At 36.8% G+C, this 18,445-nt stretch overlaps 1 protein-coding gene across 1 annotated transcript in view; it reads left to right on the forward strand.

Annotated features, from left to right (window-relative positions):
* Window positions 1-18,445, forward strand: part of SOS1 (SOS Ras/Rac guanine nucleotide exchange factor 1) — a gene marked incomplete at its 5' end in the record, with an annotated part of 81,750 nt that overhangs the window by 20,401 nt on the left and 42,904 nt on the right. The window contains 2 exons of the mRNA XM_017515298.2: window positions 5,069-5,179; window positions 5,258-5,356. Of these exons, the coding sequence (XP_017370787.2) occupies window positions 5,069-5,179; window positions 5,258-5,356 (210 nt within the window). The remainder of the gene's footprint in view (window positions 1-5,068; window positions 5,180-5,257; window positions 5,357-18,445) is intronic.

Genomic DNA, 18,445 nt, shown 5'->3' on the forward strand with positions numbered 1-18,445 from the left:
TTTTAGAATTGTAATGAAATAATCCTTAAAATATATAAAAGAGCAGTATCAATGTCCTAAGTTTAAAAAAAACATTAAAAAATGAATGCATCAAAAGTATATTTCAACAAATGACTTGAGGCATACACCAGGTGTTATGAATGCTGTGGTTTGAATGTGTCTCCATATTTTATGTATTGGAAGTTTAATCTCCAAATTTATATATTGATTGGAGGTGGGGCCTGTGGAGGTAGTTAGGATTAGATAAGGTCATCAGGGTGGGGCCCCCATGATGGCACACCTGTCTTTATAAAAAGAGGAAGAGATCTCTGAGCTGACATGCTGTAGTCCCCTTGCCATGTGATGCCCTGCACCACCTCAGGACTCGGCAGACTCCTTATCAGCAAGAAGGCCCTCACCAGATGCAGCTGTCTGTCTTGAACTTCCAGCTCCAGAAGTGTGGTAAATAAATTTCTTTATGAATTACCCAGTCTCAGTTATTCAGTTATAGCAACAGAAAACAGCATAAGACAATGATTTTTGCCAATCTTCAGGAAACATTTAATCTTACTCTTTTGCAAATTGTTCCAATGAGTAGAGACATGAAGGGTAACTTAATCAGGATTGTATGAACACTTAGTCAAAACTAGATAAGGACAATACAAGAAAAAAGTATTGAGACATTCTCAGACATCAACAAAACTGGCAATGAAAATTCAGTTTATAATACAATAAAACATTTGACCAAATATGATGTATCTTATGATGTTTACTCTTAATGTGGTTTGACTTAAAAAAAAAAAAAGTTTTAATGTAGTTTTCTACTTTAGCAGGTTAGAATCTCAAGAAAAAGGGTTTCATAAAATTAAACATTCATTCATGAATTTTTATTTTTTTATTATTTTTTATTTTTTTAAAGACGGGGTTTCACCATGTTGGTCAGGCTGATCATGAACTCCCGACCTCAGGTGATCCACCCGCCTTGGCCTCCAAAGTGTTTGGATTGCAGGCGTGAGCCACCACGCCCGGCCTCATTCATGAATTTCTTTAAAATGTTGGGCAAACAAAGAATAGAAGGGAACTTTCTTAACCTAATAAAGGATATTTACTAAAAGTCTGTAAGAGATATAATAATGGTTAAACTACAGCAGAACTGAGAAATTAGAAAAGAATACCACCATCACCACTTCTATTCACACTTTAATAGCAAGTACTACCCAATACTAAAAGACAGAAAAGGAATAGACAAGACAAAGTTGTCCTATTTTTAGTCAATGTAATTATATGGCAAACCCAAGAAAATTTATATAGTGTTAGAACTAGTTGGCAAGTTCATCATAGTTGTTGGGTAAAAGATCAGCCCATAAAAATTGGTAGCATTACTGTGCTCACTTACAGTCCATTGAATATATAATATTTTTAAAGGCTGCATTCACTATAGAAATAAGACCATAAAGTACTTGAACTCCTCAAAGCCATCCGTGAGAGTTGGAAATCAAATTCTTCGAAACTCCTGTTAATATGGATATTTTGACCTTTTCCATGAATAATGAATGTTCTTAGTGGCATCTAGAATGGTGAATCCTTTCCGGAGGGTTTTCAATTGACTTTGTCCAGACAGAGCAGAGGAATCACCATCTATGGCTGTTACAGCCCTGTGAAACATATTTGTGAAATAATAAAACTTGAAGGTCAAAATTATTTCTTGATCATGGGCTGCAGACTGGATGTTGTGTTAAGAGGGCCGGGCGCGGTGGCTCAAGCCTGTAATCCCAGCACTTTGGGAGGCCGAGGTGGGTGGATCACGAGGAAAAGAGATCGAGACCATCCTGGTCAACATGGTAAAACCCCGTCTCTATTAAAAATACAAAAAATTAGCTGGGCATGGTGGTGCGTGCCTGTAATCCCAGCTACTCAGGAGGCTGAGGCAGGAGAATTGCCTGAACCCAGGAGGCGGAGGTTGCGGTGAGCCGAGATCGCGCCATTGCACTCCAGCCTGGGTAACATGAGTGAAACTCCGTCTCAAAAAAAAAAAAAGAGACTTGAAAACAACTTTAATCTCTGCATATCTCAATCAGAGCTCTTAGGTTTCTAGGTGCAATGTCAATATTTTGAAGGAATTTTTTTTTTTTTTTTCCTGAGCAGTTAGTCTCAATAGTGGGCCTAAAATATTCAGTAAACCATGTTGTAAACAGTTGTATTATCATCCAGGCTTTGCTGTTCCATTTACAGGGTACAGGCAGAGTAGATTTAGCATACTTCTTAAGGGCCCTAGGATTTTCAGAATGGTAAATGAACACTGGCTCAATAATAATGGTGAAGAAGTTTGAAATATTTCGAGAATTACCAAAATGTGACACAGACAAAATCAGCACATGCTATTGGAAAAATGGGGCCAATAGACTTGCTTCACACAGGGTTGCCACAAATCTTTGACTTGTAAAAAAGAAAAGAAGCAGTATCTGCGAAGTACAATAAAATGAAGTACAATAAAGTGAGGTGTACCTGTATACCAAGTGCTAATTACAGATTTTTTTTTGTTACAGAACTTTTTTATAATCATGAAACACAAGAAACAGTTACTATCAATGGAGAACAGATCAGAGAAAACTGATATATTCATATGTAGAATATTATACAGAGTTTTAAAATGAAAGAAACTGTAAATTGAAATGGATAAATCTTGAAAACAATTTTGAGTATAAAAAGCAACTTATAGAAGAATGTATGCATTATGATATTTATATGAAGTTTGAAAGCATGCAAGACTATATGCTTTGTTTCTTGATACATATGTAATTATGATATAAAAATGTAAATGAGAAGGATAAGATTCAAATTCAAGATAATGACTACCCCTGGTGATCAGCAGGAAATGAGTTTTTGAAAGGGAGCTCAGAGGAATTAATTACATCTGTATTGTAATAATTTCTAAAGAGCTGAGGCAGGTACTATAAAATGTTGAGCTTTTTTGAGTTTGGTGGTGGGTATAGTTAGGTTAAGCTGTTCTCTATACTTTTCTGTCAATTATGTGTATTGACAATTAAATTTTATATTTTCCTATGAATCTTGTTGCATTTTAAACAGTGACCCTATCATAAAATCATCTATTAACTCATACCAACTGTTAGAATTGCTTACCATTCTAAAAATTTGTTTTCAAGAATAAAACTATGTGAAGAGAATTTGGATTCATGGTTAATTGTTTTGATTTTTTTTTCTCTTGAGATTAACTATTTCAAAATGATAGTACTAGCTACTACCATTTATGCAGTGCTTCCTCTGTGCCAGACACTATTATAAGCACTTTACTTATATCTCATTTAGTTCTGTAAACAACTCTGAGATAATTATTCATTCACATTTCCAATGGGGAAACAGGCTTAGAGAAAGTAAGTAGTTTGTCAAAGGTTACACAGCTAATAAATAGTAGGGTCAGAATTGGAACTATGACTCTGAAACCCATGTTTTTAAGCCACATTATAAAGCCTTTTCTTTACCTATAGTTATAAAAATTATATAATAAATTAGGGCTTATTGAAAGGGGAGGAGGGTAAAACATGTCTGTGGTATATGATCATTTCTAAGTTGGAAGAGACCTAAACTATAAGCATCTCTTCACATTTTTAGTCTTCTCTTCCATCCACTGTATTCATACCTGACTCCATCCTCCTGTTATTTTTGAAACCTTACTGTCAATTTATGTAAAACATAATAGATTGCAATTTCTGCTGTCATGATGGCAATTTTTAGTTGAGAAAACAGTTAAAGGAGTTAAAATTGAGAAGTCAGCTAGGAGGCAGCTCAAGGAATCCAGTATGACTCGAAAGTTTACATGCCATATTGCATTTTGCAACAACCAGAACTCATGTCTTCTGATTTCTGATCTGGTGGTGTTACTATTCAATCATTCTTTAAAAAGCAATCTGAGGTCAGGCACAGTGGCTCACATCTGTAATCCCAGCACTTGTGGGAGGCCAAGACAGGAGGATCACTTGAGTCCAGCAGATCAAGACCAGCCTGGTCAACATGGCGGAAGCCCTGTCCCTATAAAATACACACAAAATTTAACCAGGCACACTGGTGTGCGCCTGTGGTCCCAGCAACTCAGGAGACTGAGGTGGGAGGACTGCTTAAGCCCAGGAGGTAGAGGTTGTAGTGAGCCATGATTGTACCACTGCACTCTAGCCTGGGTGTCAGACCAAGACCAAGACACTGTCTCAAAGAAAAAAAATGAAAAGCAATCTGAAAAAACAACATTAAGGTTGATTAATTCATAACCATCTTTTGTTATTTTATTCCCTTCTACCGCCTTTTACTATGCTCCCACTAGATGTCCTCTTCCTCTTGCTAGAATTACCCTTTATGGAAATGAGCTCATGCTAGAATCCAGAATACCATTTTCATAATAGTTTTTTACCAGGAACAGAGCACAAGATAGAAGAGTAGCGACTCTATTTCTCCTGCTAAAATCAAGATACCTACTCTCTTTTTCCCCAGAAATCTTCAAAACCAGTAGATTCTAGTTTTAACTGAGCCATTAGAATTTATTAATGATAGGTTATATTAATGATGGCAAAATTTTTGGCAGTTTGGATTCTGTTTGTTTTGTGAAATTATAACAATGTATTTTAGATGACAGGAACTGTTACCTCTGGTTTACAGAATATGAAAGTACATGTCCACCACTAAGAAAGAACTATAAAAAGAAAGCCTGGCTTCAGTATTCTAATGTTTATACTTTACCTAGTTGTACATATCTATATTCTTTGTTGTTCAAGTTAAACTTCGTTTTCTAGAACCAAAAGTCTGCCCACTCTTTTGGCCAAGTTTGTTGATAATATTCTATCGGAAACCTTTAATGAGAGCTGTTATATAAGGATTCTGTTACTCATCAGAAAGAATTGATTTACTCTCTTGAGAATATTGGGATCTCTTCTGTTAAAATTATAATTAATAGTCATATAATTTTTGTTTAGAGACTTTCAAAGAAATACATAATTGTGCTCGCATAGTTGTGCCCCATAATTAAATCTTTCTGTGTTTGTAGTGGTAGATTATTTATGTTTTACCTTCTTTATTTTCTAAGGAACTGGCATTTGATCCATATGAATCGTATGCTCGAGATATTTTGCGGCCTGGTTTTCATGATCGTTTCCTTAGTCAGTTATCGAAGCCTGGGGCGGCACTTTATTTGCAGGTATAGTAATTTTTAAATCAAGATGTACAGTGTCTGAAAAGCAAACTTAAAAAAAAATTAAATCACTTTGTTTTCTAGTCAATAGGCGAAGGTTTCAAAGAAGCTGTTCAATATGTTTTACCCAGGCTGCTTCTGGCCCCTGTTTACCACTGTCTCCATTATTTTGAACTTTTGAAGGTAAGAAAACTCTTACTGTGATTTGTAACATATTCAAGTGTGATGAATTTTTTTGCTACTTCATTTGTAAATTATGTGAGTACCCATGCACATCAGCGTGTATCCATTTTCTTTTTCCAGTTAAGAAGCAAATGCAAATCAGTCTGCAAAAGAGTGGCATATTTTCTTCAGTTTTAGTAGTGAATTTTATTTTTTGTTGTTTTTAAATTTTTTTTTGTTATTTTTTATTTTTATTTTAGGTTTTTGTCGTGAATTTTAAAGCAATTGTCAGATATTTTTATCTTGCACCTTTACTTTTTGTTTACATGGCTGATTCTTTGAAACCAACCTTGGATTTATGCATTGCAGTTTCCATTTGGGGACCTCAGCAGACTCAGGGAGTCAGTGTGAGAATAAGGGACCCAGTGTGAGGATAAGGCCAAAGTAATGAGGAAGGTTAGTTTACTTGATTTTCATAGTTCAAGTTGCAACTATCTCTATTAAACTGTTTATCATTACTTTAGAAACTATAAATTTCTATAATCTTAGTAAAAATTGACTATTTGATCACAGTTCAAAATATTAAGCACTGATCAAAAGGAAAGGGTTTTCTTTTCCTATTACACACTGAAATTAAAGAAAAGAGAAACCTTAGTCTGTATAAATTATAATTCAATAGTGTAGCTCAAAGTGATATTCTCTCTACCTTTAATGTACTAGCCTTGTAAAGACAAAACAAGAGATGCATTAATAGCGTTATTATTTCTTTAGCTTTCAAATGAATATTTGTTTCATCAAAGAGAACTTCTATTTAATATCATGATTCTGTTATGCAAAATATAGTACTGGAAATCATATTTATAGTTTGCAGATGATGAAATGGGCTGTCTGTAATACATCAACGAATGAATAGAAAATCTGAATTTATTAACAGTAAACTGAAGGAACTCTCATCCCTACATTTTCTCAGGTCTCTGCACTGCATAGTAGTCATTTGGAACTCAGTTTGATTTCTCAAGTAGGAATGTTTACATTGAGAAAGGACTAAGGGAGTTAAAAGGTAATTTTAATCACTAGGCAGAATGACAGAACTATTAGCAATCTATTTCAGACTTCAAACAGCATACCACTTAAGGTCTTTGGAAATACAGGATGAGTATCTTAAGAAGATAATCAAGAGAGGAAGCATTTAGTATGTAAAGTCTTTACAAAGATTTCATTATTACTAACTTTAGATAGAATGGGACATTTACATAACTGTTTTTGTTACGTAGAATTTTTCTTTCCAATGGTTTCTCTACTAATGGGATTTTTTTTTTTTACCTGATCCTGTAATGATTTTCAGAATGATTCAAAGGCTGTAAAAATTCTTGAGGCCATTATCAATTTATAAATAAAAACAAGGAGGCCAGGTGTGGGCTCTCTCCTGTAGTCCCAGCAATTTGGGAGGCTGAGGTGGGAGGGTCGCTTGAGCCCAGGAGTACAAGACCAGCCTGGGCAACATGGCAAGACACTGTCTCTACAAAAATAAAAATAAAAACATTAGCCGGGAATGGTGGTGCGCACTTATAGTCCCAGCTACTCAAAAGCCTGGGCAGGAGGAATACTTGAGCACAGGAGGTCGAGGCTGCAGTAAGCCATGATCATGCCTCTGTACTTCAGCCTGAGAAACAGAGCACGCCCCTGTCTCAAAAAAAACAAAACAAAACAACCTCCCCCTCCAAATGAACCCAAGAAGGTTTGATGAAAGTTCAGAAGGTTATAAAACACAATCATTTTAATAATATAAAAGAAATTTTTACTCCTCCAAGGGTAGGCAATTAAAATTTCTAAAATTATAACTTGCATTAATAGAATTTTAATAAGTACATCATTTAGCAATTTAAGATTTCTACTGACTTAAGCATGTATATCCCTGGTTCATATTACTGCCTAAGTTATATTGCAAAGTTAGCAGTATATTGGGCAGAAAATTTTGCCTAGTTAGTCCATAAGACTCTCATCACTTTTTTTTTCCTGCATTCGCTCAACATTAATGTACTATTGGTACTTATTTTTTATTTGTATTTGTTGGTGTGCTGCTTAATTCTTTTCATTGAGCAGTATTTTCAAAGTATATTCTATTGGATGCGAGTCTTATAAGATGGTTTCTAAATAAAGTTGGCAGGTATTTCAGGAGTTTGAGGCTGCAGTGAGCTAGGATCACATTACTGCTCTCACTTCAGCTTGGGCAAGAAGTGAAACCTGGTCTCTTAAAAAAAATGATGGAGGTTATTCAGTGGTCAAATATGTTTGGGAACACTGCATTCTTAATTATACCTTTAGAAATTTTCAGTGTGCATGAGAGTATTAAACCTTTGTAAAATTGCACAATAAAGCAATCTAATTGTTTTCCAGGATTTCCCAAATCAATTAGCCCACGGTACCCTTTTATAATATATTGCATTTGTGGATGTTACCTAGGGAAACTATCATAGGGAGTTCCTCCCCTAGATGAGCTAAAAAACCTTTCAGTTCTCTATGATCTAAGCTTTTTTTCTAACTGCATGATGCTTACTGGTTCCAAATTTTTTTTTCTTAGTACTGCTGTTACCCTGGGTGCCAGTCTGAACTTGGTAATTCTGGACTTGGCAATGATTGCATAAAATTGAGGCAACTAGAGGCAGCAAAACCCTAAGACATCAGTGACAATTGGAAACTAGCTATGATTTACCTGTGGCTTGGAGTGGCTCTTGAAAGCTCATTAGACTGGGTTGAAGTCTGATGTTTCTTCTTCAGTTCTAGCCAGTAGTCTACTAGCTGTGTGGCCTACAACAAGTCACTTTTTTGGAAACCTAGTATCCTTTATTTATGAAATACTTTTCTCACTGGGTTGTTCTATCAACTAAGATAATGTATGTAAAAGTATTTTATATATACTGAAGAATACAAATATCGAGTATTGCCATCACTAGAGATTTTTTTGTCCTGCAGCTATCTTAAACTTAACATTTTACTCCCTCTTCCTTCACTATTTTCCTCCCTCTCCTGCCTGCCCAAATCTGCTTTTTCCTGTATTCCATATCTTTGTTGAATAACTCAGGTCCCCTCACCAGATGCCAGAGTGCCATCGTTGATTTTTCTTTCTCCCTTACTGCCAGATCCTCAATATGTGATTCCAGAAATGACTCTGAAATATAGGCTGTTCTGTTTATTCTCACTGACATTGCCTTAGTTCAGGCCCTCAGCATCTTTTGCTTGTGGCACCTTCCTTGAATGGTCTTCGTATCCTAAAACTCCCAGTTTGAAAAATGCTGTTGGCTCCCTGTCAACTGTGACACAAGGCTAAATAGTTCACCATAGCAATCTCTCCAGCTTCATCTCTCAATAGTTGATCCTACCAACCTTTTGCTTTAGCCATAAAGAATTTCCTGGCTGGGTGTGGTGGCTCACGCCTGTAATCCCAACGCTTTGAGAGGCAGAGGTGGGCAGATCCCCTGAAGTCAGGAGTTTGAGACCAGCCTAGCAAATATGGTGAAACCTTGTATCTATTAAAAAATGCAAAAATTACCTGGACATGGTGGCGCATGCCTGTAATCCCCGCTACTCGGGAGGCTGAGGCAGGAGAATCACTTGAACCTGGGAGGCAGAGGTTGCAGTGAGCCAAGATCAGGCCATTGCACTCCAGCCTGGGCAAAAAGAGCAAAACTCCATCTAAAAAAAAAAAAAAGAATTTCCTAGCAATCCTGGATATGCCACATCTGTTGAGGGTTCCATGTGTATCCTGGTTCATATTACTGCCTTATTTGCTTGTCCTTATTTCCCATTTATCTGGAATTCCTCTTCTTCTCTCTCCTTTCATCTAGGAAATTCAAAGACTTTGTTCAAGTGTTGGTTCCTCTGTCAGGTTTCCCTTGGTTTCTTAGGCTGATCCTTTCACTGAGCTCCTTACTGTCTTACTTTCTTTTTTTGAGACGGATTTCCCTTTTGTCGCCCAGGCTGGAGTGCAGTGGTATGATCTCAGCTTACTGCAACTTCTACCTCCCAGCTTCCAGCAGTTCTCCAGCCTCAACCTCTCAAGTAGCTGGGATTAATTACAGGTGTGTGCCACCATGCCCGACTTATTTTGTATATTTAGTAGAGATGGGATTTCACCATGTTGGCCAGGCTGGTGCCGAACTCTTGACCTCAAGTGATCCCGCCCACCTAGGCCTTCCAAAGTGTTGGGATTTCAGGTGTGAGTCACCATGCCTGGAGTGAGTTCCTTCCTTTCTTTACATACATCTCTTTAGAGAACTTGTCCCATTTTTATTCTCTGCTTTGTCATTCAACTCTGCTTCATGAAGAATGGAGCCCTGTTATCTTTGAATTCTCATACCTATCACAGTATCTGGCATTCAGGCATTCAATTAATGCTTGTTAAAAAATGAATGGCAGCCGGGCCCGGTGGCTCAAGCCTGTAATCCCAGCACTTTGGGAGGCCGAGGCGGGTGGATCACGAGGTCAGGAGATCGAGACCATCCTGGTCAACATGGTGAAACCCCGTCTCTACTAAAAATACAAAAAAAACATTAGCTGGGCATGGTGGCGTGTGCCTGTAATCCCAGCTACTAAGGAGGTTGAGGCAGGAGAATTGCCTGAACCCAGGAGGCGGAGGTTGTGGTGAGCCGAGATCGCGCCATTGCACTCCAGCCTGGGTAACAAGGGTGAAACTCCGTCTCAAAAAAAAAAAAGTGAATGGCAAAATATATATATATTTTCCTTTAAATTCCTATGTCTTATGTTTTAAAGGAAATTTAACTGTAAATTTTATATAATTACATTTATTTTGGAAACTTAGGCAGAATGCCTTAAACTTTACAGAGTCAAAAGATAAGTTTGGCTATTAATAGTATAAGACTTTTGAACCCAAAGAAATAATAAAATGGTGGTTACCAGAGGCTGGAGGGTAGGGGAGTAGGGAGATACTGGTCAAATGACACAGAATTTCAGTTAGAAGGAGTACATTCCAGAGATCTATTGTATATCATGGTAACTACAGTTAGTAACAATATATTGCATATTTGAAAACTGCTAAGAAAGTAGATATTAAGTGTTCTCACCACAAAAAAAAAAAAATGTGAGTTAATACATGTTAAGTAGTTTGAGGTAGCCATTCCACATTATATATTTATGTATCAAAATATTGTTATACACCATAAATATGATTTTTACTTGTTGATTAAAAAATAAAAATAGTGCAAGACTTTAATGCTACTAAAACTGAAAAAATACTCTTTCCTTCAGTGTAAAGCTAGCAGTCAAGTCTTTAGACTCCTTAACTTTAAAAGTTAATTTTTTTTCTCAAGTAAAAAAACTTCCTTTGTGCCCTTTTGGAAACCATTTTGCTTCAATAATATGATTTTCTATGTGAAGTTTTAATTTATTTTATTAAACAAATTTAGGTTTCTTTCTTGGGGCTAAGTAAATACATTGACCAATATTTTATTTTATTATTTTTATTTTATTTTATTTGAGACAGAGTCTTGCTCTGTCACGCAGGCTGGAGTGCAACGGCCCAGTCTTGGCTCATTGCAACCTCTGCCTCCCGGGCTCAAGTGATTCTCCTGCTTCCCATGTAGCTGGAATTACAGGCACCTACCACCACGCCTGGCTAATTTTTGTATTCTTAGTAGAGATAGGATTTCGCCATGTTGGCCAGGCTGGTCTCGAACTCCTGACCTCAGGTGATCCACACGCCTTGGCCTCCTGAAGTGCTGGGATTATAGGCATGAACCACAACACCTGCCCTGACCACTATTTTAAAGGTTAGCAAAGCAGTACATGTTTGGTTCCACAAAAGTATTAACTTCTTCCTTGTTCCTTAGACATGGGATTTTATCTTCACAAGATACACCCAAGCAGACCTTTGAAAAAAATCATCTAGGATGACTTTGAACTAATTAATTCCCTAAAGAATTACCTATTCTTTTTCTCATATGCTCGGTGCTTGTAACCTAAGGGAAAGTAAGCTTCCCTCTATTTTAAAAATCAGGTTGAAATCTATGTCGTTATGTATACATGAGTGTATTTGGTTTCCTAAGGCCGCCACAGCAAAATACCACAAACTCAGAGTCTTAAAAACAACAAATTTATTCTTTCACAGTTCTGGAGGCGAGGAGTCTGAAATCAGTGTGTGGGCAAGCCAGAATTCCTCTAAAGGCTCTAAGGAAGAATCCCTGCTGCTTCTGCCTAGCTTCTGGTGGACCCCAGCAATTCTTGGTGGTCCTTGGCTTGTAGATGCCATCACTCCTATCTTTGCCTCCATCTGCCCATCAGGTTCTTCACAGCTTCACATTCTTCTCTATGTATCTGCATCCACATCTCCCTTTCCTTTAGCCACTGGATTTAGGGCTCACCCTAATCCAAGATGATCTCATCACAACTTGATTACATCTGCAAAGATCCTATTTCCAAAGAAGATCACATTCATAGGTAACAGGGGTTAGGACTGGAACATATCTTTCATGGGGGACACAACTCAACCCTTAACAGTAAGTTTTTGGTACACCATAAAAGTTATATTTATTTTTGTTGTTCTGATTCTCCAGCATATACACTGGCTACATTGGCTTTATATGCTGGCTACCCCTCAACCCTCCAACCCCATTTTTTGGAGGTAGGTGTCACTGTGTCACCCAGGATGGAGGGCAGTGGTTGATCATAGCTTGCTGTAGCCTGCAACTCCTGAGCTCAAACAATCTTCTCACCTCAGCCTCCCAAGTAACTGGGACTACAGGCACGTACCATCATGCCCAACTAATTTTTTTAAATTATTTTTTGTAGAGACATGGTCTCGTTTTGTTGCCCAGGCTGATCTCACACTCCTGGGCTCAAGGGATCCTCCCATCTTGGCCTCCCAAAGTGCTGGAGTTAAAGGCATGAACCACCACACCCAACCTTTTTTTCCCTCTCTTTTTTTTTTCTGTTTTCTTGTTTTGCATTAGGCCAATTAATCATTTCATCCTGATCTTAGATTTTTAATTTTTATTTATTTATTTATTGAGATGGAGTTTTGCTCTGTCACCCAGGCTGGATTGCAGGGGTGCTATAGCTCACTGTAACCTCAACCACCTGGGTTCAAGTGATTCCTCCACCTTAGCCTCACAAGTAGCTGGGACCACAGGCACATGCCACCACGTCTGGCTAATTTTTTAAAATTACTGTTTGTAAAGATGAGATCCCACTATGTTGCCCAGTCTGGTCTCAAACTTCTGGACTCAAGGGCTCCTCCCACCTAGGCCTCCCAGAGTACAGAAGTACAGGGATTATAGGCATGAGCCACTCAGTCTGGCAGAGAACAATGGAGGTTCACTCTAGTGTACATTTCCTTGAACCAGCTTTCTAAATTCAGAAATTCTTATCTAGAAACCATGGGCTAAGCTATATGGTATTGGAGCTGACCACAGATGTTGAGTATCTAAAGTTAAACACAGGATAGTATACTGTATACAGGAACCATTGTAAACAAACAGCTAACTATTGTGTTACTCTAATTTTTTTATTTTGTTGTTTGGTTTTTTTTTTTTTTTTTTTGAGACAGGTTCTCATTCTGTCACCCAGTCTGAAGTGCAGTGGTACAATCACTGCTCACTGCATCCTCAACCTCCCAGGCTCAATTCATCCACCTACCTCAGCCTCCTGAATAGCTGGGACTGTGGGTGTGCGCCACCATGCCTGGCTAATTTTATTTTCTGGTAGAGATGGAATCTGGCTATGTTGCCCAGGCTTGTCTTGAACTCTTGGACTCAAGTGATCTGCCCACCTCAGCCTCCCAAAGTGCTGGGATTATAGTCATGAGCCACTACACCTGGCCAATTTTTAATTTTAAACAAAGACTGCTGTGAGGTGCATTTGTAGTTAGTGATGTTTTCTCTGATTAGAACAAAGAGATGGTTTTAAAAGGTATATTATTTTCGTAAATGACATATCCTAACATTTTTTTAGGGTTGATTGCCTGTTTCATGTTCAGAATTGAAATCTCATTTTGGTTAAGACTTTCATCTTCTCCACTCATACCTTTTAGATGTGCTGTTACCATCAAATACTAATTAATTTATTTGAATGTCATGACCTTTCTTTTCCTCTGCCTTTAGTGGAATGTTTAAAATGATGTCATGGCGAACAGGAGCAAAAGGCTTGAATTACTCAGCAGTTAGTTAATTACTTCTGGAATAATTTGGATAATATTTCATACATTTGCTAAGAGGACTAGTAAATCAAGTGTTACTCTTTGAATTTTCCATGTTGTGATCCACTGTGGTATCTCATCAGACAGTATACAAATATTCCAAAATCAAAACATGAACCTCATCTTTGCTTTTCCTCTCTTAGGTTGTGATGAGCTCTTTCTGTATATATAATATTTACAATAAATGCAGATCTTTATTTTTATATCCCAAATCTTAGACAAATTATAATATGTATTTCTTGGCTGTATACTTTGTCATTCTTGTGCATTGCAATTTACCTGTTTTATGGAATAGGTTTTATTTAGGGAATATTGAGGATTTTCAAAGTCATTTCAGTTATTTGGGTACTTAATATAGTGAAAAAGTCTCTGGACTGAGTGTCAAGAATTGTGGGTTCTGGACCTGCCTGTTAGTGCCTTCAAATATGTGGTAGTTCCTTCATTGTATACAACGCCATATTGGAGAAAATTAATTCCAAGAAATAAAAACTAATTCAACCATTCCCTTTTTTAACCAAAGAGAAGCCATTATATGATTGTGAATGAATTGAGCATATAAAATGCATCGGGTACACCTATTTATTTATTTATTGAGACAAAGTCTCTCTTCTCGCCATGCTGGAATGCAGTGGCGTAATCTCGGCTCACTGCAACCTCCACTTCCTGGGTTTAAGCAATTTTCCTGCCTCTGCCTCCCAAGTAGCTAGGACTATGGGCACATACTACCACACCCAGCTAATTTTTGCATTTTTAGTAGAGATGGGGTTTCACCACGTTGGCTAGGATGGTCTTGATCTCTTGACTGGTGATCTGCCCACCTCTACCTCCCAAAGTGCTGGGATTGCGGGCGTGAGACACCATACCCGGCCAACGATTTATTTTTCTTGTATCAAACAATCTTGAGTTTTATTCTCCTGAATACCACTGTATTCTTCGTATTGATTGTAGCTTTTTGACAGCTCCTTACATTTAATTCCATTTATCTCCCAAGGTTTTGTTGCACATACAACACACCATATTGACTACTGCCTCTTATTTCTTTTTTTGTTTTTTGAGATGGAGTTTCGCTCTTGTTGCCCAGGCTGGAGTGCAATGGCGCGATCTCGGCTCACCGCAACCTCCGCCTCCTGGGTTCAGGCAATCCTCCTGCCCCAGCCTCCTGAGTAGCTGGGATTACAGGCACACGCCACCATGCCCAGCTGATTTTTTGTATTTTTAGTAGAGACGGGGTTTCACCATGTTGACCAGGATGGTCTCGATCTCTTGACCTCGTGATCCACCCACCTCGGCCTCCCAAAGTGCTGGGATTACAGGTGTGAGCCACTGCACCCGGCCTGCCTCTTATTTCTAAGGGACCAAAAAAATTAGTCACTGGTAAATGTGGTTTCTTTCTTGTGAAAAGTTAAATTTTATCATCTCACTAGAGCATATGAGTTTTTATTTTGCTATAAAATATGATTCCTGGCTGGACGTGGTGGCTCATGTCTGTAATCCCAGCACTTTGGCAGGCCAAGGCGGGCAGATCATCTGAGGTCAGGTCAAGACCAGCCTGGCCAACCTGGGAGACAGAGCAAGACTCCAACTCAAAAAAAATACATTTGTGTGTGTGTGTGTGTGTGTGTGTGTGTGAGATTACCTAGATGAGTTTAAGTACAATCTCATATGGTAATATAATCTCAGGACTTAATAATTTTTTAAATTATTTCAATAAACTGCATTTGTACAATGTAATTGTTACTATTGGACATTATTATTAAATAGGCAGTCATGAAAATGTTTATTGAATATCACTGGTAAAAGGAGGCTGCTTTGTGAGTCTCATTTACATACCAGTTGCCACTGCTTTGTATCTGTAGCCACAGTAAGCTGTCCCTTTGATGGTAGTTAGCGTGAATTATTTTGTATCAGTGCCCAGTTTAAATTAGCTATATTAAGTAAAAAAAAGCAAAAATGCTTAAAAGAAAGGTCATTTGTTACACTGTAATTTATTTTAGATGCTTGCTTAATGCTATAAAGGTAAAAATGACATTTTAAAAGTATTTCATAAGGAAAGTTTTATGGGTTTGAAATATACTTTGGGTTTGTGGCTTTTAAAATATTAACATTTTCGACATATCAGAATATTCTGTATGTAAAATGCTACAGTTAAATAGCGGCTAAATGAGTCCAAAACTTGAAACATTTTTAGAATAGAAAATCAAAGGATATCCAAATGGTTTTTTCTTTTATGAATATTTTTATGTGTATGAGAATTGTATATTTTGTATACCATTAGGTATGTTTTCCTGAATTAAAAATATAAAACATTCAGGACAAAATATCAAATGCTTATTATTTTCATTATTTTGCTACCTGTTCTTTAATACTGAAAAATTGCCTTGTATCTTACTGACTTGAAATTTCTCTGGGCTTTACTTTTGAGTTATTAAATTGTAAATCAACTCAATGAACTAATTCATTGTTCAGTGGTGCCTTCATTAAGTTTGCCTTTTCTTAATGTATACAGCAAGCTTGTCTAACCCATGATCCAAGACAAATTCATTAACTCTCTTAAAACTTTATGAGATATTTTTGCAATTTTTTAAAAGCTTATCAGCTGTTGTTAGTGTTAGTATATTTTATGTGTGGCCCAAGATAATTCCCAGTTTGGCCCAGGGAAGCCAAAATATTGGACACCCCTGGTATATAGCTTTCAGTGTTAAATTATCTGCTGCTTGAAAGACTAAACTTGATAATGTTATGGTAACATTTTATTTGTCTCTCAGAATTCAACCATGTGAGAGGCAAATAGTTTCAAATGATAGGGATGGAAGGTACTTTGAGAGATTACCTAGATTCCAGCCTTCAGCCTACCAGTAACGTCTGTTAAGTAAAAACCTAGTATCTTTCTTTATGAACACCTGGCCATTGGCTTTCTTAATCCAGCTGGCCATTGAAGAACAATACTATGAATAAAAGATATTTTGAGTTTTTTTAAATGCGTATATTTTTAAAATCTCTTATCCTTTGGGAAATATCTTTCATTACCCTTTTTATGTTGAGAATTGTTATGCACAAATTTTTCTTTTACTTAACACAGCTAAGACTGAAAATTTTCCTAAAAATGTAGATTATGCCTCTAGTAGAAAGAATGGTGAGTTTTTAATAATGAATATAAGAAATCTGGATAATAAAAGCTAAGTAATAAACATTATAATATGGTATTTATTACTTTTATAATTTTGAACATTAAAGAATTTTAAGTAAATTTTAATAAAAATGGTTTAGAATATAAGAAATCTGTTTACTTTTCACAGGTCATCATTGCATGTGTGTGCGCATGCATGTAACTGATTTTTATCAATTGAAGCAGAAAGGAATGTGTTGTTGACCTTTAAGGAAAACCTGTCAAGAACACAAAATCCTTAAAGTACTAATGTACTAATGAATAATGAAGCTAATTGAAAAGTAAACTTCTAGCCAGGCATGGTGGCCCACGCCCCTAATCCCAGCACTTTGGGAGGCCAAGGCAGGCAGATGACTTGAGGTCAGGAGTTCAAGACCAGCCTGGCTAACATGGTGAAACTCCAGCTCTACTAAAAATAAAAAAATAAAATAAATTAGCTGGGTGTAGTGGCAAACATCTGTAATCGCAGCTGCTCGGGAGGCTAAAGCAAGAGAATTGCTTGAAGCTGGGAGGCAGAAGTTGTAGTGAGCTGAGATCGTGCCACTGCACTCCAGCCTGGGCTACAGAGTGAGACTCTGTCTCAAAAAAAAAAAAAGTAAACTTCTTTATAAATCACTTTGAATATCCTATATGATACAGAGTAGGTATTCCTAAATTGTTGCATGAAAACTCTATTGATAAAATTTTAATAGATCTCGAACTCCTAGGCTCAAGCGATCCTCAGAGTGCTGTGATTATAGGCATAGGCCATTGCAGGCAACCAGGTTTTTTTTAACTTTTTAAAAACTTTTTAAAAAAGTTTTCTTACCTTTTTAAGATTTCTTAACTTTTCCTTTTGGTAACCAGAAACAGGTTTAGAAGATTTTGGTTACTGAATTATTGTCACTCATATATCTGTTAATTGCTTGTCTGAATCATAGTCACCTTACTGTATTGATAATTAGTACTTATTGATGACTTAGTTCTTGTTAAGTACAGACTTTGTCTGACATAGATATTTGCCAGTAATAGAAAATATGCTTGAGTTTCATAAATACGTATATTGCAGCTTTATTCAAAATCTTAATGTGGATAAGGACAAAGTTCTTCATTATACTAATGTTAATTCTGTAGGAGAATCACAAAGAAAACAATTTACACTTACATTGTATGCTGCCATTTACAAAGTATATTGGTTTTTAATAACCCCTAAAAGTAGGCAGGGTAGGCTTTTTATGAGACTTATTTGGCAAATGGGAAAAGTGAGGCTCAGAGATCAAGTGACTTGCCCCAAGGTCAGACAGAAGTAGAAGTAGAGTCAAAATTTGATTCCCGCTACCACATTGCATCCTTCTTGGTATATTTATCTTCCTTATCATCTCAATATTATATAACAATAATAAAGGGATCAGAAACCTAAGATCAAATTCCACACTTTAAGAAAAGAAAACCTCATCTACATGCTTAGTGCTGTGCTAACTCCTATGATAATTCAATAGATTGATTGTGCTCCTCATTTATTTTCAGTGGTATGCACCTTGAGAAACTACATATTATTGCCTGTCACAATATGTAACCCATCTTAACACCACTAATCTTGGTCTTTTAATGTAGAAAACTTGGTTGTGTATTAATATAGGTAGTAACACACAAGAAAAACACTTCTAAAAAGAATATTTGATGACACATTTAACATTTTTATTGTGGTGACAGTTGAATAAACGTTATTTTTGTCCTTAAATGAGCTTATTATTAT

The sequence above is a fragment of the Cebus imitator genome, unplaced genomic scaffold (assembly GCF_001604975.1).
Source record: "Cebus imitator isolate Cc_AM_T3 unplaced genomic scaffold, Cebus_imitator-1.0 Scaffold547, whole genome shotgun sequence".
Taxonomy (NCBI): domain Eukaryota; kingdom Metazoa; phylum Chordata; class Mammalia; order Primates; family Cebidae; genus Cebus; species Cebus imitator.